Source organism: Rhineura floridana, chromosome 3, assembly GCF_030035675.1.
Source record: "Rhineura floridana isolate rRhiFlo1 chromosome 3, rRhiFlo1.hap2, whole genome shotgun sequence".
Classification (NCBI taxonomy): domain Eukaryota; kingdom Metazoa; phylum Chordata; class Lepidosauria; order Squamata; family Rhineuridae; genus Rhineura; species Rhineura floridana.
In genome coordinates this window covers 134,204,823-134,228,659 of record NC_084482.1, presented here as the reverse complement: position 1 = coordinate 134,228,659, position 23,837 = coordinate 134,204,823, and the positions used below count along the sequence as shown (strand labels likewise).

The window sequence follows — 23,837 nt, the reverse complement described above, 5'->3', positions numbered from 1 at the left end:
GCTTCTTTTTCTCTTTACAGGTAGCTTTATTGAATCCTATAGAGAATCCTCAGCTGGAGTTGGCTATTGTCATGCTAATAGTGCCCTTCTTTGTAAATGTTAGTATAAATGAACATCTTCTGGATATTTAGCGTGTTTAAAAATAGTAATTCTTGAAGTACAAATATATTGTGATGGCACCCGAGGGGAACATTATAATCACATAAAGTTGATGTCATAAACTTTTAAAATGTTAATTGGCTCCTGTGTAATTCATGAACATAATATTTAATTGCATGGCGGGTATAAAAAAATTCTCGCTTCTATATCCTCTTCAAAGAAATAGTGATTCTATTCCATAATGGTGATTGTAAGAACACCCATAGACAAGTGACAAGCCCCTCTCCCACCACTTTCACTTTGCTTTTGAAAGTAGAGAATCATCTGTTACCAATTTCTTACTGGTTTCAATCCAATTATTTTTCTCAAAGTGTTAGTATTGGTGACAGCATATTTAAATGAATGCTTTTTAAAACATAAATATGTAACTTAATAAAAAATAAGATAAAATTGCAGGATTAAAAACACAACTAAAAACCCTCCTTGTTGGAGCTGAATCATGGTCTGTCCAAATACAGGTTTTCAGTGCTTTATATCTTCTTGACTATCTTGTTTTTTAAAAAAGGAATTAAATTGTTGGAGAGTCACCATAAACTTTATTGTGTCTTCAGATTGAGGCACATGAATTTATTTGAGTTACTTGTCTCTAAGTTCCAAGAAGCCAAGAATGCTGTTTTTATTGGGAGCATTGTGATAATTTCTAGCAGCAAAGGCAAAAGTGAGGGTTCACAACGATATGCACACATTCCACGTTTTTAAAACGTTTTATACTTGTTATGTGTAGTACTATTTACTTTTCATGCTAAACAACTTGTTTCTATAGCTGAGACTTTCCTATACTGCTTGCATGCACTTATCGTTACATAACTTTGGTAGATATAAATAATTACAATACATTAGTATTTAATGTCATTATTTCATAAGTTAACTAACCAGATTTTGTATTTCACGTCATTTAACTTGTCAAATGATCAAACATAACTGTGTTACAGTATAAATCACATAAATAACTATTAAAATGAGATATATGCAGCCTGTCTTTGGCTGGGATCATCTTTTCAGATGTTGCATTTTTAATAGATGGGTGACCAGTGAATCTCATGTCTGATAATGTGTGAGTGAAAATTTGAACATCCAGTATTAAGCAAGATAATTCAGACTACAATGTGGAGAACTTAATCCAGACTCTTTCCTGAACACCAAATCTGAGCTTGGCACATATTTCCAGTCAGTCAGTCAGTCTTTCAATCATAAGTCACAACAGAGAGCACATATTTCAAATTAATGTATCTTGAGTATAAAAGTAAATAGTTGTTTTGACTGCTTCTGTTATCTTGGCAACCATTTGGATTTTTTAATCTGCTTTCTCTACTCTGCTAAGTAATTAGATACAGGAGCAATGTGAAAATTCATTGGGCATGAGAATTTGTATTTAGAAGTGAGTGCAGTTGCATATGTTTGCCCACTAAATCTAAAGTTGGCTAAGTATGCAGTAATCTACATGTTTTATTGCCATGGTGCCATCACAGTGAAATGCTCAACACCAGAGGTAGCCAGTGTGGTGCCTTGCAGATGTTGCTAGGCTACACCTCCCAACATCCCTGGCCGCTGACCATGATAGCTGCAGCTGATGGAAGTTGGAATCCAACAGCATCTGAAAGGCATCATGTTAGCCAGTTCTGTTCTAAATATTTCCTTCATGCTGTCTTGAGAAATGACTTGCTGAACATAAGTTTAGGGTATTCAGCAGTCTTAGGGGCTGATGTAACTTATTATATATTTATCTAGGCGTTACTCCAAGTCACTTGAATCTAACTCCTGTCCTATAGAAGGAATGACAGATGGCATTTAACATTGACTTCTTTGCAATAGGCATTCATGTTCTGGGTAGTTGATAACTTCCTCATGAAGAAAGGGAAAACAAAAGCTAAACTGGAAGAAAAAGAAGCAGGGCAAGATACAAGGAATGGAAGCAAAGTTCGATACAGGAGAGCGGCGTCACACGAAGAATCTGAATCAGAGGCGAGTTCTGTATTTGCGATTAATTTGGTTCCTACAGTAAACAAATGGCAAGGGAGTGATGTAGTTACTTTCTGTAACTTTAGTTTTTGCTTTGGAACTTTAATGGTGTTTTGGGTCTTCCCTGTTTAGTCCAATCCAGTTGGGTTTTTCCCAATTAATCAAATTGAAATATTACATTACCAACCCCAAGCTGTCCAGTTTCTGACTTCCCCATCACTCACTCATAGGAATGGGTTCAGAGCCTCTTAATGAAGCTCTTACCTTTTTATGGGCTTCTACAATATTTTTTAATGGAGAAATACTATCTGCGTGTATCCTAAAAAACCCACCTCTCAAAGTTTTGGCTAGTGCACACCAAAAACTTGTCCCACAGTTGTGCCAAGTGTGATTAATGCTAAGAGATAAATCATAAATGGCTGCTGCTTTCATTCATGCTTAAGTATGAAGTTGATACTTGATACGTGTTTTATTTATAGACTTTTGTCCCGCATATCAGTGTTTATAGTGACTTACACAAATAAAACCATGTATTAACCATGAGCCACAATTGAAGAAATGTTCACAATAGCAACAAATTCCTTATTTGAATCCTACTAATTGGAAGCAGCAGAAAAAGATAATCCATCTCTACCATATATGGAGTAAAACAGCTCACTAGGCTACATTTAATGAGTGAAAGTGAGAGGCTGCTCCAGGGAGAACTTAAATGGGTGATATCTAAGGGTGTTCTCTTAGTAAGAGGCTTTAATGTTATACAGTGATGTAAAATGGCAGGAATGGGGAGCAGAGCCCATTATTCTCTCACTTGGAGCTTTGGCTCTTTGTCATAACAAATGGGACCAAGCTTCCAGATATCTTTATTAGTTAATCTTCTGTTTGTATCACTGGTTATTTGTTGTTCTGTCTTTGAAAATATTAAAGAGTTGTAGACTTTTCCCCACAAAGCTCTCTAGGTGGCTCCTAGGAAATCATCTGAAGTATTTCCTGACACACTTACAAAAGCATTAATTTAATCAAATCATTCTATGTACTCTTTTTGAGGTGTTGATTAAGGGTAAGGTTAAAGGTTACTTTAAAACCTAAGTGGTCCTATATACTGTTTGTTTAGCTGTCAACTCTTCCTCCTTTTTTAAGGTGTGTTTGAGTTTGGATATACTTCTGGGTAAGGAAGGGAAAATAAGAATGAATTCTGTCTAATTACATATCATTTTGCCCATAGATCCTAATTTCGGCAGATGATGAAATGGAAGAATCAGATGTTGAAGATGATCTTCGGAGACTGACTAATTTAAAGTCTGTCAAGAAAAAGAAGCATCGATTTGGTCTGCCTGTATGACAGGTTCTGTGGCCTGCACATTTGCAGGTTTTATGACAGCAATGTCCACAGTCAGTGGATTTTCACTTGATCACATTATGCTTATTACCTGAAAACTGTGACTCAAAGAAGCAGAATATGGACAGTTGGAAAAGCTACTAGTTCAGTTGCACTATGGAAACACTGACCAAATATGCAAGAGTATATTTTCATCATGTGTGGAAAAGTTCTTGTCACCGAAGTGATTTGGATGTGATCCTTCAGAAGAGACGCCATAGAACATCATTGTTTCATCTGAGGTTCCTGAATGATATTCTGAAAGAGACATCAGATTAACAAAGTTGGAATCAGTATGTTTTATAACTACAAACTGGCCTTTGCAACGTATTCCTAGAACAGAATTGTTTTACAGTTACAAATTGTAACTTAACATTCTTATGTAAGTTTAGTTCTTAAGGGGTACTTATGAAACTAATAGGCTGATCAAAAAAAATTTTTTTTTTCAAATCTATCTGAACTTTTATATTTAAGTTATATTTTCATACTGGGATATTTAAGGATTGTGTTTGTCAAAGAAAATTATGTTACTTTTTGTGTGCAGTAAAAAGGTCAAAAACTTGCAGTAAAAATATTTTAAAATGTGTCTGTCACATAATGGCATGTAACGTGATAAAGGGAAACGGTGGCCAACTGGCTACTAGGTATACATAGTCTTGAACTGGAGTGCGGTTGAACCAAAGCACAGTTCTGTAGCATGCATACTGTTCTGTGTGTACATGGTCCTGTTCACTTTAGCATAAAAGCAACAAGTATTTCAAATGTTTCTTCTATTTGTCAACTGAACATTTTAGAGACTTTAGTAATGTTGGCTTCTTAAGTACTTGTAAGTAGTCTGATCCCGTATCTCAACTATTCCAAAGCTGAAGCAACATTCCTTAAAAACAAACAAACCACCTTTCCTCGAAAAGATAACATAGCACAGTTGGGCCTTTGTGTGATCCACAACTATGAATACTGATGTAACAGGAGTTGTAATTCTGTTTCTCCTTGGAGCATTTTTGTTGATCCTTAACATGATTCAGTTGACAACCATAAAGGCACTAATGACTTTATCAGTAGTTTATCCCTCAGTTTCCTAAAAAACAAACCTGTCTCATTTCAGCTGAAATAGACCAGAGGTGTAGTGTGCATAATTCATCTGTTCATCTATTTACATCAAGGTAGTGCAGCTTTTGTTGTTCGGCTATCCTGTGGTTACTGAAAATGATATCTGTCAATGGAATACTGATTTGGCGTCCATGAGTTACTTTGATACTAGTTACTGTTTTGAGAGTTTTCCATCTCATTTAAATCTTTGGTACTACAACACAGGAAAAGTGATTTCAGAAAAAAATGCAAACATGTAACTTATACAGTATCTGAGTATCAGACTATATTTCAAGCCTTAAAACACTTTCAGTGGCAAGAGCTCAGACTTTTCAAAGATACTTTTTTTACAGTTTTATATGTGTAGTCTGCGCTAAACGTGGTAAGCTGCACAAGTTGCTTGTGTTGGGGGGCTGTGATTGGGCCTTAGAAGGAAAAAGCTCCATTGCTGTTTTTTGCTGTTTTAATAGCAGGAGTTTGCCTCACTTACCCTGCTGCCCATAAGAGGCATCTTACTGGACCATGGCATTTCAAAGCGACATTCTAAACGGTGTTGTTTTGCACTGCAACTTACTTGCAATACATTGTTACCTGTTGGTGTTCAGGTTAAAAACAAAGGGAAACCAATGTTTATTTAAATATAAAGCGAGATAAAGCCTCTATTAGGAGGCAGAGAAATGTTCTTGATCAATGTTGCCGCCTAACTTACTAATTTTTTATATATTTTCACTGTATATTTCTAATTGTATAAATAACTGTTCTGTTGAGAATCATACCCTAAGGAAGGTTCTCACATACCTTTGTGAGATTCTTAGGGCCAAAGTTACATGCAAAGAGGTCCTTCCTCCGCAGTGCATCCACATCCTTAACCTCAGTGTGATTCATATGCAAATAAGAGGCAGGCCCTCATCTGGAATTGGGGGCCACAGCACAGGGCAAAGTACCTCTGCACTTTCCCATGCCCAGGTCCCATTGCATATTGGGGGGCCTGCATATGTAATTTACTTTTTAAAAATCCATTCATGGATTCATAATTGTGCGAATGGCATCTCATCTGTGCAGGACAGCAGATGCAGATACAATTTGTCAATTGAACTGACTTTACAAATGGATATGAGACCTGCTATATGCCATTTACCTTTTCATTCTAATAACAGAGAGCTGACTAAATCCAAAAGCTTAACTTGATTCATTTCTTCCTGTGGCTTCAATTGTGTAAAATGTCTGTTTTAAGCAGTGTTGGGATGGGAGAGTCTTAAAAAACAAACAAACCCAAAGCCTTAAATGTGTTAAATATTCCAACTTTAAGCAGACCTCATTTTATTGAATAGCACTAGGCATCATAGAGCAGCTTATTTTAAAAAATCTGAAGAAAGGAGGGTACACTATTTTGCTTTTTGCTGCATTGTTGTATAGCACAAGAGTGTGTGTCGTACAGCCTGACAAAATGAAGCACTACTGGCCAAAGGTGGGGTTTGCAATGCTCAGATGTCAATAAGTGGACACTGAGCACATTTAAGAAGAAAAATAATTGCCTTTACCTGGTTGAGCATTCTGTTTCCAGTAGCAGTCAGCCAGATGCCTTTCAGCTGTTAAGCAGGGATTAAAATTGATGGCATCCTCCTTTGAAGTCCCCAGTAACTGGTGTTTAGAGGCATACTACTTCTATACAAAGAAGCTCCATGCTGATATCATGACTGATAAATCAGTTGTCCATAAACATTCATAAAGCTATCAAAGCTGATGGTCATCACTTTATCTCACGGCAGTGAATTCCATGGGTTATGCACCATGTGAAGAAGTTGATTGATGGCTTGAATATACATTCAGTAAGCAATTCTGTAAATTAAATTATTTATTTTATTGCACCTTTCCAAAAGTAGAAAAAGAAAACTTTGTGGTGGGGGGAGGGGGATTCATCTTAGCTAACATTGAACAAATGGCTGTGTTCTCTTCTTTCCAGGGAAAGTAGTACCTAGTGCTTCATTTTGTCTTGCACTTAAATTGATTTGAGTGCTTTGGCATATTCTTCAGTGAGTTTTGACAGTTGGAAGAGGACAGAGAAAGTAGGCAAGATGTAAATTGATCTCCAAAAATCAATTTGTAAAGATCTCATCACAAAAAAGTGTACTTCAGTCTCTGCTTTAGAAATCTGATTCTAATGTGACTAACGTGATTCAGTTCTCCCTATACTTAAAACAGAAATAATACTGTGCTGAATTTGATAGAGAGACTAAGAGCTTCCCCTTGTCAAATGGATGAGATCTAGAAATGAAATAGACCATGATTTGCCTCATTGACTGGATGATATCATGTGCCCAACATAATTATTTTGGACATCCTGTGGTCATTACGTAGTCATCCTTTTCTGGTTTTAATGTATTAATGTCTCCTTGACTATCTTTAAATGAAATGTTGTATATTAATGTTGCTGATAAAATGTGTTCCAAGCTTCTCTTCAGGGAAAAGACCTTATACTTGTTGAATTGTGAAACAAATTACCGCAATGCAGTGTTGCAAAGGCATTCCCTCACAAGCATGTGCTTGGTTTCCAACTATGCCTTGCTGGAAGGAAAGTGGTGGGAGGAGGGCTATTCAGCTTTAATGTTTCTATTTTGAAAGCCAGGCATCAGTGCCCTTGTGCATTGCTAACTGCAGATCTGTAGTATGCATACAAAAGTAGTGTGATGGCGAGCGCACACAAATCCAGCCACATCAGTTCATGGGAGACTTGCAATACATCAAAACTTATTTTTAAGGGATGCTGTTTGTAATTAGGATTTTGTGTGTATTTGGAGTTTAAAATGAAGGTGGAAGTAAGGCCGTGAGATTAAAATTGTGAGTCAAGATGCCCTCCAGATCATGCTTAACAGATGGTGTTTCATTAAAATGGAAAGAATGTTATATACCTAAATGATGGTTTACAATAAACTTTTAACTTAATAGAAAATTGTCAGTAGCTGTCTTTACCTCACAGCCTGCATGTTGATTTTATTTAAGATAGTGTTAACGAGGAGCAGCAAACACTGAAAAGGGGTTGAATCCGTGCTAACCCGTGGAAGGAGAACCACCAGAGTACATGCTATGTAGGCATATATGTGCGGAGACCTTTGGAGCCCTGGAGGATAATCAGAGTAAGGGGGTTCTTGTTTGTGTTTTGCTTTTGGTGCAGGATGAGCTTTGTGGGTCAATGTAAAAACAAGGCATCACCTGAAGCTGTTTCTCAGGCTGTGTATACAAGAAACGTGTGCAAGGAAAAACAGACACCCTTCTTTCTCCATAAGATCCATTTCAAAGTAATCAATCTGAACATGACTATTTTGGTCTTCTATTCCTGGATTTGTAAACCTCCAAAGCACAGAACTTCCATGGCTGATAAATGCTATGATAGGGAGGATATTTACAATGCTGAAACAAAACAAATTAAATGGTTGTGCTGCATCAGTTTGCTTGACCTTTCTGTATGTTGACTGTTAATTTTAAAATGCATATTTAAAGAGCCAGGCCTAGAACACCATACCAGGGATCCAAATAATATTTTGGGAACGATCAAAAACTTAAGTGCACCAGTGTGAGTTTTGACATTTTACCCCTATACTGTATCACAACCTACTTTTCAAAGTCACCAAAAGCAGCTTGACATATTCCTGCTTTTTGATGAACAAAAGCCCAAAGCTGCCTTGGGCTTTCAGAATCAGTTGCGCAGTTCTTTTGAATGTTGGCCCAAATTAAGAATCTTAGCTCATGCAGGCATAATTTTTACTTTTGCTATTTGTCTACAGTGACTTCTCTGGACTAACATTACTTCCACACTAGCCCTCTTCTCTGCAATTGCCATTCTATGTTCACTCACTTTTTCTGGAGCATCCAGACAATTTTGTCAGTTTCAGCCCCTTGTCTTCCTGTGGTGTTTCATTGGAGCATGGGCATGATTAGGTAGCGGGAAAGATTGTTGTTTTCATATTTGTGTGTGTTTAAAATATTTTTTCCTCTTTGTATGATTCCAAGAGAGCAATAAATTATTAGGCATCTCTAGGGGAAATAGAGGGGAATAGGGAATATTATTTACTCACTAATTTCATTTGTCATCTTCCTTTCCTCCAAGAAATGCAAGGCACAATGTACCTGGTTTTTTCCCTCTCCTATTTTATCCTCTCAACTGCCTTGTGAGGTAGGCTATCCGAGAGGCTCTAGCTAACTTCACCTGCTGAGCTTCATCACTTCTCAGGGATTTGAATCTGGGTCTCAGTCCTGGTCTGAAACTCTACATGCCAACTATGGCACTTTATATTGAACGGCAGGGTATTGCTGAAAGATATAAGTAACGTTATGCTGTTGCAGCTTTCTAGAAAGCGATTGTCTGTATCACAACCTTTGTAGAAATGATGTCATCTTGGTGGTGTAGTACTAAAACTATTCAGACTTGTTTCTGTGAACCCATTTGATTTGAAACAACTTGTGAAAATAACTTTGGAAGAACATATTCTTCCAACCAGAATTAATAGGATTTTGCAAGCAAAGCTATTGAAAGTTGAATTTGCATAAAAACAAACAACATTTTCGTCTGAGAATCCTAAGTGGGAAATTCAACACAGTTACACTGTTTGGTGTGCTTTGTATGTCATCAGTAGTCTTTACAAAGCATATGTACAGCCTGAGCTGACCTCTTGTTGATTTGTGTGTGCAGGCTGAACTAGCAGCAAATGCAGGGGGGAGTGCGCACGTGCTTGCTGACAACAAAAATGTGTGTTGGGGGCTGAACTACAGAAGTTAGTTGGAATGGGTGCTGAACCCCTCCTGCACCTTCTGTTCTCCTTACAAATATTGTTTTGTTTATTTATACCCCACCTTTCAAACTAGAATATTTACATTAGCAATAAAAACAATTAAAAGGAGGATCCATGTTGTTAGTCACACTTTGGTCCTATTGAAAACAGTATGTAAAATTAGTCATAGCTGACTTGGATCTCATTGAAATCAATGGTACCAAATGTGACAGATAGTCTGGATCCAATCCATTCCACCTAAACTATATTGGCATTAAAATATTGAAGCAGAACCTAAGAACCAGAGTAGAGAAAGACTTCAGCAAGAAAAGTCTTCTAGAGCAGAGTTGTTTATAGCATGCCGAAAGATGGCAAGAGATGGTGCTTTCTTGGCTGATTTCTGCTGAAATTATACACCCACAAGAGTGGTGGTATATTATAGTCAGCATGAATTTTTCGCATTCCACAATGTTAAATTGAAAATACCCCCATGCCATTCTGATGCTTCCCATAAGCTCATTTCAAAACAAAACCTTACAACACTTATAATCCTGAACTCAGAAACGCTTGCTTAACAACCCTCTAAATTTTCATGCTGATGCACAAAACAGTCAGAGAGAATAGAGTTCAAAGTGTAAAAAGAGAGGAAGAAACCAGACCCCTTTTGGACTTCTTTCTTTCAGAATTCTCATAATCTGTTGATTATTACCGTATGCTCAGAGGCACATGTTACCAAATTCTTCCAAAATGTTCTCCTGGTGCATTCACTATAGCTGCCCAATTTCCCTGCTTTTTAAAGTTTGATAGAAATATCTGTTGGCTATAGGTACGTACTTAAACCACAAGTATTTTTTTCTATTAGTGAATAATCTTTTCAGATGTTCAGGTCATACTATGTAGGGCCTTAAAGGTCTAGGCACTTAGTTATAACAAATAATTATAGAGTTGGTGTGAATATGCACTGATTGGCTAGCTGTTGCCAGCATTCTGGCCGCTGCATTCTGGAGTAATTGTAGTTTCTGAACTATTTTTTTAAAAGCAACCCCATAGAACACTGCAGGAGTCCTGTCTGAAGATACTCAATATATGAGTCAACAGAGGCTTTGTCTCAGGGTTGCAGTCTGCAAACCAGCTGAAGCTGGCAAAGATTTTCTTGGCCACTGAGACTACCTGTGGATACAGAGATGTTGCCAGTTCCAGGACAAACTATACTTGATCCTTCAGGAAGGGTGTAACCCCATCTAGGACAAGTTGAATATCTCCATCCTGAATAAAAGGGTTCCCAATCAACAGCACCCCCCAACTTATCTAGATGACTTTTCTGCTTGTTTGCCTTCAATGATGTCCCTTTCCCAGCTGTAATGGGGCCTAATTCTTGGCTTTGGAATCCAGCTGGAGGGAGTGATCAGAATCAATTGTAAAAATGGCCCCAGGGGGTGGACTTCTTGCAGAGGAGAATGAGCAGATAGGAGAAGGTTTAAGCTCCTTCTTTTCCCATTGATATTCCCCTGTGAGTGTCCCCACTGTAGCATTATTGAAATGTAAGCCAGAGAATCCTTTTCCCCCTCATGCCCTACCTATTTTCAGTGAAATGTCTATGTATGCCTGGTGCTGCAGCCCAAAGGAAGTATCTGCAACACAAAGCATTGCCCTTTAAAGCTATAAATAGAGGCTCAGAGTGTTTCCTTGGAACCAGCACTTGTTCAAGCAGAAAGGACAAGACTTCCACATAGTTCTCCTGGCCCAGCTGTCTTTTCTTGTCACTTGTGCTGCTCTTCTCGCTCCAGTCATACAGCTCAGTAAATGCTGCAAACTTCAGTCATCACCGCTAAGAATAAACCTCTCAACATCAAGGCTGTGTCAACCCCAAACACCAGGAACTAGATTGGGAAGATGACCCGGGGGACTGACCTCATACGAGAGCCTATATAAGCTAGAGGCGACAGGCTATCTCAGCCTTTGGATTTAAGGCAAGGAGACGGCTAGCTCAGTTTGTGTGAGTCCCACAGCCATGTCACAGGTATAAATCTCTCTTCTTTTTCCCCTTCACTTACTAGACTTCACCTGGTTAGCATTGTGTGCTTATCTGCAGCTCTGGTGGCTTTATAGGTATTGGTTGCAAACTTAATCAGCAATGTATTTCTGATGGTTTAACTTCATTCTTCCCCAGCTGTCTTTTGTGCTGTACAACTTTGTTTATTTCCCCGGGTTCAGCAGTAAATCTGTTTTGTCAACTGCTAGTTTGCCAATTATTCTAGCAAGTACTAGAGACTAAGAAAAACGTGGTTTAGCTGTCTCTTGCCCTGCTTTTTTCTCCAGTATCAATGAATACATTTAAGGCTATAGGTCTAGTGTTTTAATACACCATACTATTTTCATAGAATTATTAAATTTAGAGTTATATGCCTGTAGAGTAGTTTTGCTTGCACAATGTTGGAATTGCTCTGAACAATGTGTTAATCATGGTTATTTGTACTTTCTATATGCTATAGAGGTAGGTTCTATGCTAAATACAAGGCAAAAATCTTAATGATCTAACATTCTGCTAATGTCTGACAACAGAATAAAGTTTGCTGTTGAGACAAGCATTTTACAATACTTGGGTTAACTATTTGGCTGGATAATCTGCAAAGCTGAAGTTTTCTCCCTGTCTATTCAGGGCTGGGGTTTTGTGTGTGTGTAGGAGGGAGATATTATGCTAACAAGGATGTAGAACGTAGAGCTACCTTTTATGATGTTAGGGAATTTTCATCAAATGGGACATACAAACTTTAATTTCCAAATGGAGCCAATTATGTCACAGCTAGGATGAAAGGGAATTTTGGAGCATCTTATGCACACACAGCAGCTATTCGGAAGCTGCTTGAGCAGGCTGTGTCTAGGAATTTGGTTCTGCTTAGTTTCTGTTCAAAATAAGTCATAGCTGGAGGCAATATTAGAGCTCTTCTAAACAAGCACTCTGTTCCCTGTCACAGTTTCAGATAAATTGTAGGATATATTGTTGTGACTGCAAACATCGGAATGGATTCTGGCTGAAAGCCTTGCCCATGACTAAACTGGTCACTTCAATAACATTGGAAATAATGTGTTCCCTGGCAGGAATCACATTATGCTCTTGATGCTGGCAGAACTGCTAATCTCTGGTCTGTAGTGACTGTTGACTATTGGGGGAGTGGAGGTAGGGCTAGGCCTGCAAGTTACCCTGCTTCATGAAGGCTGCTTTAAATCATTTGGTCATTTGTAACATGGTGAGCTACTCCTGTGGAATGGCTTGCCACGCAATCAAGACATTTTGTGCCAGCATGAACAACCAGGAGTTGACTGATCTGCAGAAAATTACCTCAGTTGTATGTAGAGAGCTGCTCTGCAATAATGTCTAGTCAGAGGCATTATTTTGTCTGTGGTGGTGAAAACTGTGTCTCATTGTACCTTTAAAATACACACATTTTATTATAACTAAGCAACTGTTGACTAGCAACTGAGGATCACACTCTATGCACCTGAAGAAGTGGACTCTAGGGTGTTCACTATGTTTTTGTGTGGGATTTAATCACACATCAGCAAATTCCGGTTCCGCAACAAACCTGCATCTTCAAAATATCAGATTCTTCGCAATAAAGATGAGGAAATGCACTGGAAAGTGTGGGATAACCCCTGATTCGATGCCATGTTCTCTAACCTCCCTATCACTAAATCAGAATGAGTGCTCACTCAGTCGCTGTGGTCATCTAATCTCCCTGCCAACAAAGCAGGATGAATACTCAATAAACAGGTTGTCTGGAAGTGCCCCGTCCACAAAAGCTTATGTCATAATTTATTTTGTAGTCTTTAAGGTGCCACAAGACAACAATAATGGTTTGTCATGTGATAGTTGCCACATGGAGTGCTTTTAAAATAGCCACCACATGGCAACATTATAAAGTATAGACTAGCCCTGTCATTGCATAGAACATAGGAAGTGCCTTATGCTGTGCCAGATCATTGCCCCATCTAGCTAATATTGTCTGTACTGACAGGTAATGGCTCTCCAGGGTTTCAGGCACTGAACATTCCCAGCCCTACCTGAAGAAGCTGGGGATTAAACCAAGGCAGATGCTCTACCATTCAACTACAGCCATTGTGCAAAATAGGATGTTTCCCATCCAGTATTCAGGCCCTCTCTTCCTTGTTCTCAGGCCACCAAATATTCTAACACTGCCATTTCATTCCCGTAGATATCAGCCAGTTTTTGAAAAACAAAGCTTTTAAATTTCAGCCTTTATATTATTTGGCGGGTGCTGTTGTTTTGTTCCCACAGCAAACTGTTTTGTTCCCTGGGGTCTGAAATGCTTTTTTGTTCCCACAGTAAACTGGTAGCAAGCTATTCCCATGCATTCTTTAAATATGCAGACATTGCCATTGCTTCAAATACACTGCTTTGCTACACTTGACCTAAATAAAGTTCTTTGGTGGTATTGTGCCCATTCTCATTTATGTCTGCCCCAAGATGGACAGACTAGCTTTACTGTTGCTTTAGCAAAAGCAGTAGCTCCCGCTTACACTGGACAAAGGTGGATCGTTTTGCATTTGAGAAAATCTCAGAAATGGAGAGATGACCCACACCACCAAGTTAAACAAAAGCTGAGAGAAGTTTACTGCCAAAAGAAAAAATACACACACAAACAGTGGCATCTTCTGCTTCCCAAAGAGATTAAACTAGAGAGGTTGACTGGGCAAGTTACAACACATCACGGGTTGTTTTTTTATTCGATGCTGACAAGTGAGTAAAACATGGTGTCCAAGCTGCACATATGTACTTAAGGCAGGACATAGGCAACAGCTATTCCTGTACATTATCACCATAACCCTCTTCATTATGTAGCATCATCAGTTTCAGAGCCGGTTCTAAAGGGCGGCCAGGTGGGGCACTGGCCCGAGGGCCCCTGGATCTACAGGGGGCCCTCCGCTCTCCTTCTGCAATCAGCAGAAGCATCTGCGGACTGCCATCCCCCTGCTATCCCCCCGTTTACCTACCTTTCCGTTGTTTTTTGCAGTGCACAGATTTGCCATCAATCAAGATGGTGACCAAGGTTTCCTTAAGGGGCTGAAGCCTCTGCTACCATCTTGGCTGATGGCATGCACACGTGCTACATGCACGCATTGCTGCCATCAACAAAGATGGTGGCAGAGGCTTCAGCCCCTTAGGGAAACCTCAACCGCCATCTTGATTAATGGCAAACCTGCGCGCGCCGCAAAAAACAATGGAAAGGTAGGTGAAGCGTGGGGATGGTGGGCGGCGTGGAAGCTCCTGTCTTGCGGTCTGTGGATGCTTAAGTTCCACGGATCACGGAGGGGGAGCGGAGGGGCCCAGGGCAGGCTGGCACCCAAGGGCCCCGGCATGCCTGCGGCTAGCCCTGATCAGTTTACATAGTCCGCTGAAGTAATGTATAGAACTTCACCCCAAGGAACTTAAATCTAAATCTCAATGGGGAGAGGAGGGAGGGAAAAGAGATCTGAGAATAATAAGGAAAGAATATGTGAAAGTACAATTTTGTGTACTCAGGCATCATTTTGGTATGGAATGTTACATCTTAAACAGATATTATGAACTGATGTTCCTTGGCACACTAATATGTTGGCGCAAATGATTAGGATTCTAGAGCCCTCTTGGTTTCTTTCAGCATTCCCTCCAGTTCTAAGTGATCTTACCTGGTTATAAGTCAGTCTTTGGAAGCCTTTTGTGAAAACTGTCAAGATATACAGGGGAATGTACTACTATCCATTCCTATAACTCCTCTGGCTATTAGTCTTTAAGGACACCGGTCATTAGATCTGTCCCATTGCAACCCATTGCTCGTAGTCTGGGAGTCTTTTTAGACTCTTCCCTCTCACTTGAGGCTCAAGTAGCCTCGGTGGTTAGGAATGCGTTTTACCAACTTCGGTTGGTAGCCCAGCTACGTCCCTATTTGAGTAAAGAGGACCTTACATCAGTGGTACATGCTCTGGTAACCTCACGTTTGGATTACTGTAATGCGCTTTACGTAGGGCTACCTTTGAAGACAGTTCAGAAGCTACAACTAGTGCAAAATGTGGCGGCCAGATTGCTGACAAGGACCAAGCGGTCCGAGCATATAACACCTGTTCTGGCCAGCTTGCACTGGTTGCCAATATGTTTCCGGGCTAGATTCAAAGTGTTGGTATTAACCTATAAAGCCTTATACGGTGCGGGACCACGATACCTTGCGGAACGCCTCTTCCGATATGAACCGGCCCGTGCACTACGTTCTGCTACGAAGGCCCTCCTCCGGGTTCCAACTCACAGGGAGGCCCGGAGGGTGATGACAAGATCTAGGGCCTTCTCAGTAGTGGCCCCCGAACTATGGAACAGTCTCCCCGAGGAAGTACGCCTGGCGCCGACTCTGCTCTCCTTCCGGCGCCAGGTCAAAACCTTCCTATTCTCTGAAGCATTTTAAGTTACACTGATTTACTTTTTAAAATGTTTATTGTATTGGATTGATGATTGTATTTTAGTATTATTTTGTTATTCATTGTATTTTTATGCTATTTTATGTTCACCGCCCAGAGAGCTATTGCTAGTCGGGCGGTATATAAATTTAATAAATAAATAAATAAATAAATAAACCTTACTCTCTTGAATATGCAAATATTACTCAAGGGAAGATGGTCAATTCAGAATCAAACCACTGAGGATGGTTATCACAACTAATGCAAGGAGGCTGGTTGGTTATGCTGCATCCATTCAATACTTTAGGGTGGATTTTATTTTGTAAGCTCTTTAGTATAAGCATAATAAATGTCTTTATTCTAGAGCTGGACCATTTATCAGAAAGGAATATTTTATTTTATTTTATATTTTATTTTATTTTATTTTATATTTTATTTTATTTTATTTTATTTTATATTTTATTTTATTTTATTTTATTGGGTTTTCTCCAAACCATTAGTGAGTACCAGAGCTCCCTGGAAAGAATATTCAGCAGAACAGCCATCTGCCCCCATGATCAGTTTCACCTTTCCTAAGCATGATTGCATGGGAGTAAATCCAGCTGAACTCAAAAAGCATGCAAATGATCAAACCTTCCTCCTGCCCCTACCCTCTCCCTCCCATCCCCCTTTTCCCTCCTCCTCCCCTTCCCCTCTCTCCACTCCATCCCTTCCTCTCTCCTCCTTATCCTCCTCTCTTGTAGTCAGTTTCACTTTTCCTAAGCATGACTGCATAGGAGTAAATCCAGCTGAACTCAAAAAGCATGCAAATGATCAAACCTGCCTCCCCCCTCCTATTACCTCCCTCCTGCCCCTACCCTCTCCCTCCCATCCCCCTTTCCCCTCCTCCTCCCTCCCCTCTCTCCACTCCATCCCTTCCTCTCTCCTCCTTATCCTCCTCTCCTGTAGTCAGTTTCACTTTTCCTAAGCATGACTGCATAGGAGTAAATCCCATTGAACTCAATAATCATGCAAATGAGCTATCCATTCTCAGCACTTACACAGGGTCACATTTCTTACCTCCTGGACTGAAAAGCAGAGAAATTCACTAAGGCAAAAACCATTTGGTGAGTGATGGCAATACCTGCGATCAGCCCAAATAACAGAAACAAGACATGTGCTGTGCTGATCTTGTTTTAGCAGAGAGGAAGCAACAATATTAAGATAGCTGATGTACTTCAGATATTCACTTTAAATATGTTTGCAATTTTTGTAAAGTTTCCTATGGTAAATTATTTTCTTCTGCTTTTGTGAAATACAGCAACACTTTGCATAATTTACACTAAACAAACCTCCAAAAACAATTGTGGAATAATGGCACTGACCATGCTGCAGAATAGTCTCCAGTGGACACGAGGAGTGTCTTAGTTTGCACAAGATAAAACAGCAGGAAGTAAAATATATTCTAGCAAATTTCTAGGTGTGCTCTAAGTTTTTAATTGACCGTGCCCATCCTTCCTGAACACATGCATCTTGGGCAGGCCAAATTTGTTTTTTTCCAACAGCTAGATTCATTGCTTAAGTAGCAACATATTGTAATCAGTTTGATTTTACATCAAAGCTGCAGTTTCAGATTCAACTATTAATGCACCCAAAGTAAAAATAGAATATGACCTCCAGTTTGAAACATAAACCATCATGTCTTCACCATCATATGGCATTGACCAATAAAAAGCTTTGAAAATAATAAAAATTTGACACAGATTTCTAGGAGAAATAATGACTGACATACAATTTTCTAGGTTATTCTCTGTAGAAACAGTAGTCACACAGGAAATAAGCAAGGTAAGAACACCAGCAAACATGCAAAAATGTAATTCTCCCATTTTGGAGATTCAGTCCTGATTGCAGGTGATGCCACCATTCACCATATGCTCAGAGGCACATTTCACCATATTATTCCAAGCTATACAGGAAGTGGATTGGACTGTGAAAGACCAACCCAAATTGTGTTTGCATTTTTACAGATTTGTAGGGCAGTCCAATATATCGGAGAGGAGGTCAGGTCTCCTGCTCCCCTGGTGCATTCACTATAGCTGCCCAATTTCTCTGCTGTTTAAAGTTTGATAGAAATATTTCTTGGCTACAAGTATGTTCTTAAACCTCAACGTGGTCCCCCCCCCCCGGTATATTAGTGAATATATATTTAATATTTTTCATTCAACATTAAATGAATGTTGGGGCAACGGGCAGTTTTGTTGCAGCGGGTCCCTGTCGCCCTTCTGCCTCTTGGGGGCTGCTAATAATGATAATGTTATTTGTTATTTAATTGTATTTGTTATTGTAACATTATTTGTTATTTAATTTAATTTTTGTAAATTGTATTGCTTTTATTGTATTTTTATATTGTATTTTCATACCTGTGTTTAGTTTTCTTTGTAAGCTGCCTTGAGGGTCTTTGGCCGAAAGGTGAGGATTAAGAAAATTTAATAATAATAATAAATGAGTCAAAGGTTCTCAGAAGACATTTTTGTAAGACATCCTGAGATTTACACACCCACATACACATATAACCAAAATGTTGCAGAATTCCACCTTCCCACATAGAATATTTGGGAACTTTACCACTGACAAGTAGCACTGAGAATTTTAAGTCTATTTTAACTCAGCCCTACTTTATTTTACTGGGTGTGAATTCCTTCTGCATAAGTTCCTGTATGTGAGTGAGGATCACATGAGCTAATTAACATGATTCAGATGGCTACCTGAAAGTATGTGGTCAGGTGATTGGATAGAACAGCTTAATATTAATAGACTAGCAAGTCATCTCTCTTGCAGCCATTATCTGACATTGCTCCATTTTTTTTGCACAAATTGTCTTCCTTTTTAGCCAGCTCCTGTGAAAAAGAAGCGCCCTCCAGTGAAAGAGGAAGACCTCAAAGGGGCTAAAGGAAAACTCTCTAGCAACCAGGAAATCAAATCCAAAACCTACCAAGTCATGAAGCAATGTGGTAAGGTGTATCACTATTCTTTCTGGCCTATTACCTACTTAGACGTGCAACTTCTAGAACTGTGGGAATGGATGCTTGGGAGTGTAAGTCTTTTAAACAACAGATTATCCAGCATTCAATGCTAAACAGATTATTGGGAAGACAGATTTCAAATTCCAACAGCAGGCATACTAAAGTTCTGCTTTCAAGTCCAATTTGACACTGACAAATGTAAAGTTACCATCTTAAGCTTTGCTGGGAAGTTAGGTGTTTTAAATGACTGGGGCAATAATACAATAGAAAGCAAGATAACCTCTAGTGCTCTGAGCCTTCCTGGATGAAGGCAGTGATGCCTTACCTTGTGACACACAGGTGTCTTCATTTGGTATTTGAAAAGGTTTGTTGAAACAATTTTAGGCTCAGTAAGATAGTGTGAGGAATAAAATGTAAATTTTGCCCTGATGAAAGCAGCTTGAACTGTGATCATGAATGGACAAAACGACTGATATCACAGAGAATGCTTGACCAGTTTAGATAATTTTGGATCCGCTCTGTGGGTGAGGTCTGTTCTGTTCAATATAGGAAACGGATCTTTAGTGTAGTGGCACTGACACTTTGGGATTCCCTCCCCTTAAATATAAGACAGGCACCACCTCTGTTATCTTTTTGGTGCCTACTGAAGACCTTCCTCTTTCAACAAGCCTTTTAAGTAGAGACCTTATCCCAGTCTGCATCTGGGTTGGAATTGCTTTCTGAGATGTTTTTAAAGATTTAAAAAAAACAATATGTTTTTAAATATGGTTTGTTTTAATATGTTTTTAAGGATGTTTTGTTGTACTATATTTTAAAGTCTGTTTTTATGATGTTTTAGAGTGTTTTTAGTGCTTTTGTTTGCTGCTCTGGGCTCTTACTGAGAGGAACGGCGGGATATAAATAAATAAATAAATTTTGATAATGTGTTCATTTGGTCCTGTCAGGACTTCAGCGCTATGGGATATGGAGGGGTGGGGAAACCTACTTAAGCAAAATATCTTAGGACTAGTTCACATTAGCCTGTTAATGACACACCACTTTTACAGAAGCTTCTATCCACCTGTATTGTCTTCAGTTCCAGCAGTACACACATCTGTGAGTGGAATGGGCTCTTTCAGTTACACTTACACACCTGACAAGCTGAGGCTACTGACTCAGCCATACCAGTTTCTTACCAGAAAGAAGGAAATTACAGTGCATGCACACCAGTAGTGTAGTGGCAAATTTAGAATTGCAGGGTCCCTTCATGACAGTCGCAGCCACACACACCCTTTTTAGCTACTGAGTTGTAGCCTTCTTCCACAACAGCAGACGTCCCTAGGAGCCAATCAGCTTGAAAGGAGGGAGCGTTATTATTATTATTAATTACATTTGTATACCGCCCCATAGCCAAAGCTCTCTGAGTGGTTTACAACAATTATTTATTTATTTTATTTTATTTTATTTATTTATTTCGATTTCTATACTGCCCACAGCCAAAAGGCTCTCAGGGCAGTGCACAACATAGAGTAAAATACAATAAAATTACAAAGGTCAGTAAAAAGCATACATATTAAACAGTAAAACAGCCTGGTATAAATTGAAAGCTAAAAAATAAATTAAGTTAAAATGCCTGGGAGAATAAAAAGGTTTTAACCTGGCGCTGAAAAGATAAAAGTGTAGGCACCAGGCGTACCTCATTGGGGAGACTGTTCCATAATTCGGGGGCCACTATTGAAAAGGCCCTGGATCTTGTTACAACCCTCCGAGCCTCTCTGTGGGTCGGGACTCGGAGGAGGGCCTTTGATGTTGAACGTAGTGAGCGGGTAGGTTCATATCAGGAGAGGCGTTCCGCTAGGTATTGTGGTCCCGCGCCGTGTAAGGCTTTATAAGTCAAAACTAGCACTTTGAATTTAGCCCGGAAACAAATAGGTAGCCAGTGCAAATGAGCCAGGACAGGTGTTATATGTGCGGACATTAAAAACAAATATACAAATTTAAAAACACACTTTAAAAAAAAACAATGTAAAACAACATGCTAAAATGCCTGGGAGAAGAGGAGAGTTAGCTACTGAAAAGAGTCTTCTCCGTGGCTGACTCACCTCCTTTCACTCTGATTGGCTCAAATCAGCAGGAAAGGACAAGGAAGCATATTAGAAGACTCCTCTCACTAACCAACACACTCCCCTTTCATGGTGATTGGCTTGTAGGATGCTGGAAACACAGGGACCCTGCTCCCCAAAAAGTAAAGGGTCTAAAACCCTTGAGACCCTGTGCGACTACAACCCTGGTGCACACACACAACGCACACATCTATTTCCCATCTTGTTCTTGTCCAGGCAAGAGCAGTCTTTAATAAACTTAATTTAAATTCTAAACTTAGATGAAATGTTGATGAATGAACACCAGCCCTGTTTACCTTGTAGCTCATTACTAATGAAATGAAACCAAAATCATGAAAGGTTACCCCTTTCTAGGCAGGAATGTCCTGCAGTCACAAGAACCTTGTTTTTTCTCTGTCTCTGTTCTTGAAGAATACGTGCCAACTGAACATATGCCTTTTCCTTCCCTCTTCAAACAAACATCCCCACAAGCAGGCATTTCTCCTCTGGCAGATACTGAGGCAAGGTTCTCCCCTCCCTACTGGGTTTTGTCCTGTGATCACAACAGTATTAGTTGCAGGATTGAGGCTACCGTTGCTCTAACACTCAATGCCTAGCTGTTCCTGTGCATCCTACTTCATCTAAATTTCTCAGGGGGATTTTCCTTTCCAAGTTGGAGAGGAAGTGTCCTATTGTAGATGAATGTGTTACATTTTTAAAAAGTACAGTATCCAACCATTCTGTGTACACTTCATCCCTGAACGTGTGACAAACAGGCCCCTTTTAAGTGTAGATTGTGTAGGTTTCAATGGGATGTTTTTGCAGCTGCCGTTGTGTGTGAACCATTCTTGCTGAAGCATTAATTGGCTCTTGTTCTTTTTCCAGAGCAAGCTGGCTCTGCTGCTCCGTCCGTATTCAGCCGAGACCGCACAGGGGGGGAAACTGTATTTGATAAACCCAAAGAAGAGCCTCCAAAGAGTGTCTTTGGCTGACTGCCACTTTCGAGATCTGTGATGAATATTCATGGAGTACTTAACCCCATATTTTGCTTCCACATACAGCAGTCTTATTACTTGCGCTGTTCATTTAATTTTCTTAATTACTAATTAACAAGAGAACTTGCATTGAAAGATACTTCTTTTTATACATTGTGGGGGGTTATTTCTTCCCTAGCTGTGCAGCGGATGATTCAAATAAGGGTGGTAGTTACTGGGTGTGGGCTGGTATTGCAACGACCAATTTTGTTACATACGTACATGATTCTTTGCATTAAATTGATGTTCCAGAACAATGTCCCAGTTCCAAGTGTGATTATAATGTTGAGGTGTAAAACCAATAAAGCATGGTGGTTTTGATTTTGGCTAAGCACTTTATTTCCTGCAGAAAAACAACTTCCCTTACATAACAACTTCCTTGTACAAATAACTGGAGCAGTTTGTGGGTTTGCCCAAGTGGTGCCCAGCATGAAGATTAGTCTATTTTGTTGTTGTTAGTGGAGGGCAGGCACTGAACAGTATTATTGGTTTCAGCCGTTCGCTAGTTAATGCCAAATTATATATAGCCCCCAGTTCTGAGAGTCAAGATTTCCATTCCATCATCCGGAAGGAAGAGACTCATTCCAGACAGCAATGTATCTAGAGCCACTCCTGTTCTTGATCAGCTGTGCTTTGGCAACAGCCATCCCAGGAGAGCAAGCAGATAGATCTTCACTGCAGCAAAGTGACAGGGTAAGGCAAACAACCGCAGCAATTTTTACTTGCTCTCTTCTTGGCGATGGGAATAGGAGTGAACACCCCAAAAGAAGTCTGCCTATTTGATCAAGAATGGAGGAATTGAGATACAAATTGGCCAAATGATATAGCACTTGGTCTCTACACAAGGGCTTTCAGACTTGGAAGTTGATATAGAGACCATTCTGAAAGTTGCCAGCTTCTACTCCCATATATTGTGTGTCCACACCCATGTGTGTGAGCTTCCCCAACTCAATGCCCTCCAGATGTTGCTGACTACGAGTCGCATCATCTCTGACCACTGGCCATGTTGGCAGAACCTGGTGCTCTCCAGATATTTTGGAGTTCCTTTCTCCCAAGCCAGCATGGCTAATGGTCAGGAACGATGGGAGTTGTAGTCCAACAACATCTTGAGGGCACCAGGTGGGGAAAGCGGGTGTATATAAATCAGCCTTCTACATTCCTTCCATCCTGTTAATCCAATATTCTCTCTCTCTCTCTCTCTCTCTCTCTCTCTCTCTCACTCTCTCTCTCTCTCTCTCTCTGTGTGTGTGTGTGTGTGTGTCTGTGTGTCTGTGTCTGTCTATGTAAAGCATATCCTCTCCTCCAAAGAATCCTGGTAACTATAATTTGTTAAGGGTGCTGGGAAATGTAGCTCTGTGAGGGATAAACTACAGTACCCATGATTATTTGGGGGGGATGTGCTTTAAAGGTATGGTGAGTACGCACTGAGTTCCATAGAGATTACTCTTGGGTAAATAAGCATAAAACTGCAGCCTTAATAAGTTATGATTGGCTTGTATTAATTTACGTATGAAAGTATTTCTGAATAGAAAAAAAATATATCCTGTGTTAGAATGGATGAGGCAAGTGCAGAGCTTGGAAGATTACTTTTTAAAAGTAATAAATTACAGTTACAATTATATGGCCCCAAAAGTAGTAATTACCGTTACAAATACAATTGCTCTGAAAGTAATTGATTACCTTTTCTCAAAAGTAATCACTACAATTACATTTCAGTTACTTAAAAAAACCGCCTACAAGGTGCTGGCCTCGGCTCCTGTACATATAAGTAGCCTAAAACAACATTAAAAATAAACACACACATACAGAGGTAGTAGAATAATTATTTTTATCCATAAGATAGCAATGGCGGTCTCTCCGCTGGTAAGGGAGGTGGGGAGGGAGGCTGAGGCCACTACTCAGATGTTTGCACATCAAACCAAGTGCAA

At 39.7% G+C, this 23,837-nt stretch overlaps 2 protein-coding genes across 6 annotated transcripts in view; both read left to right on the top strand.

Annotated features, from left to right (window-relative positions):
• The window catches only part of STIMATE (STIM activating enhancer), a 59,989-nt gene extending 52,481 nt beyond the window's left edge, over positions 1-7,508 (top strand). For 3 of the 5 annotated variants that reach the window (XR_009761468.1, XR_009761466.1, XR_009761467.1), the window contains exon 3: positions 21-99. Coding sequence is in view for 2 of the 5 variants with exons in the window: in XM_061618024.1 (XP_061474008.1) it covers positions 21-98; positions 1,972-2,121; positions 3,341-3,457 (345 nt within the window). In the remaining 3 variants the exon portion in view is untranslated. Of the gene's footprint in view, positions 1-20; positions 100-1,971; positions 2,122-3,340 lie in introns of those variants that run through there. The other 2 variants (XM_061618024.1, XM_061618026.1) reach the window with 1 other exon arrangement.
• A 3,713-nt stretch (positions 7,509-11,221) lies between these two features.
• Positions 11,222-22,230, top strand: MUSTN1 (musculoskeletal, embryonic nuclear protein 1). Its single transcript, XM_061618027.1, has 3 exons — positions 11,222-11,368; positions 18,662-18,782; positions 21,761-22,230. Exons 1-3 carry the CDS (start codon positions 11,360-11,362, stop codon positions 21,865-21,867), a joined length of 237 nt encoding a protein of 78 aa, XP_061474011.1. The 5' UTR covers positions 11,222-11,359; the 3' UTR covers positions 21,868-22,230.
• Positions 22,231-23,837: the final 1,607 nt, after the last annotated feature.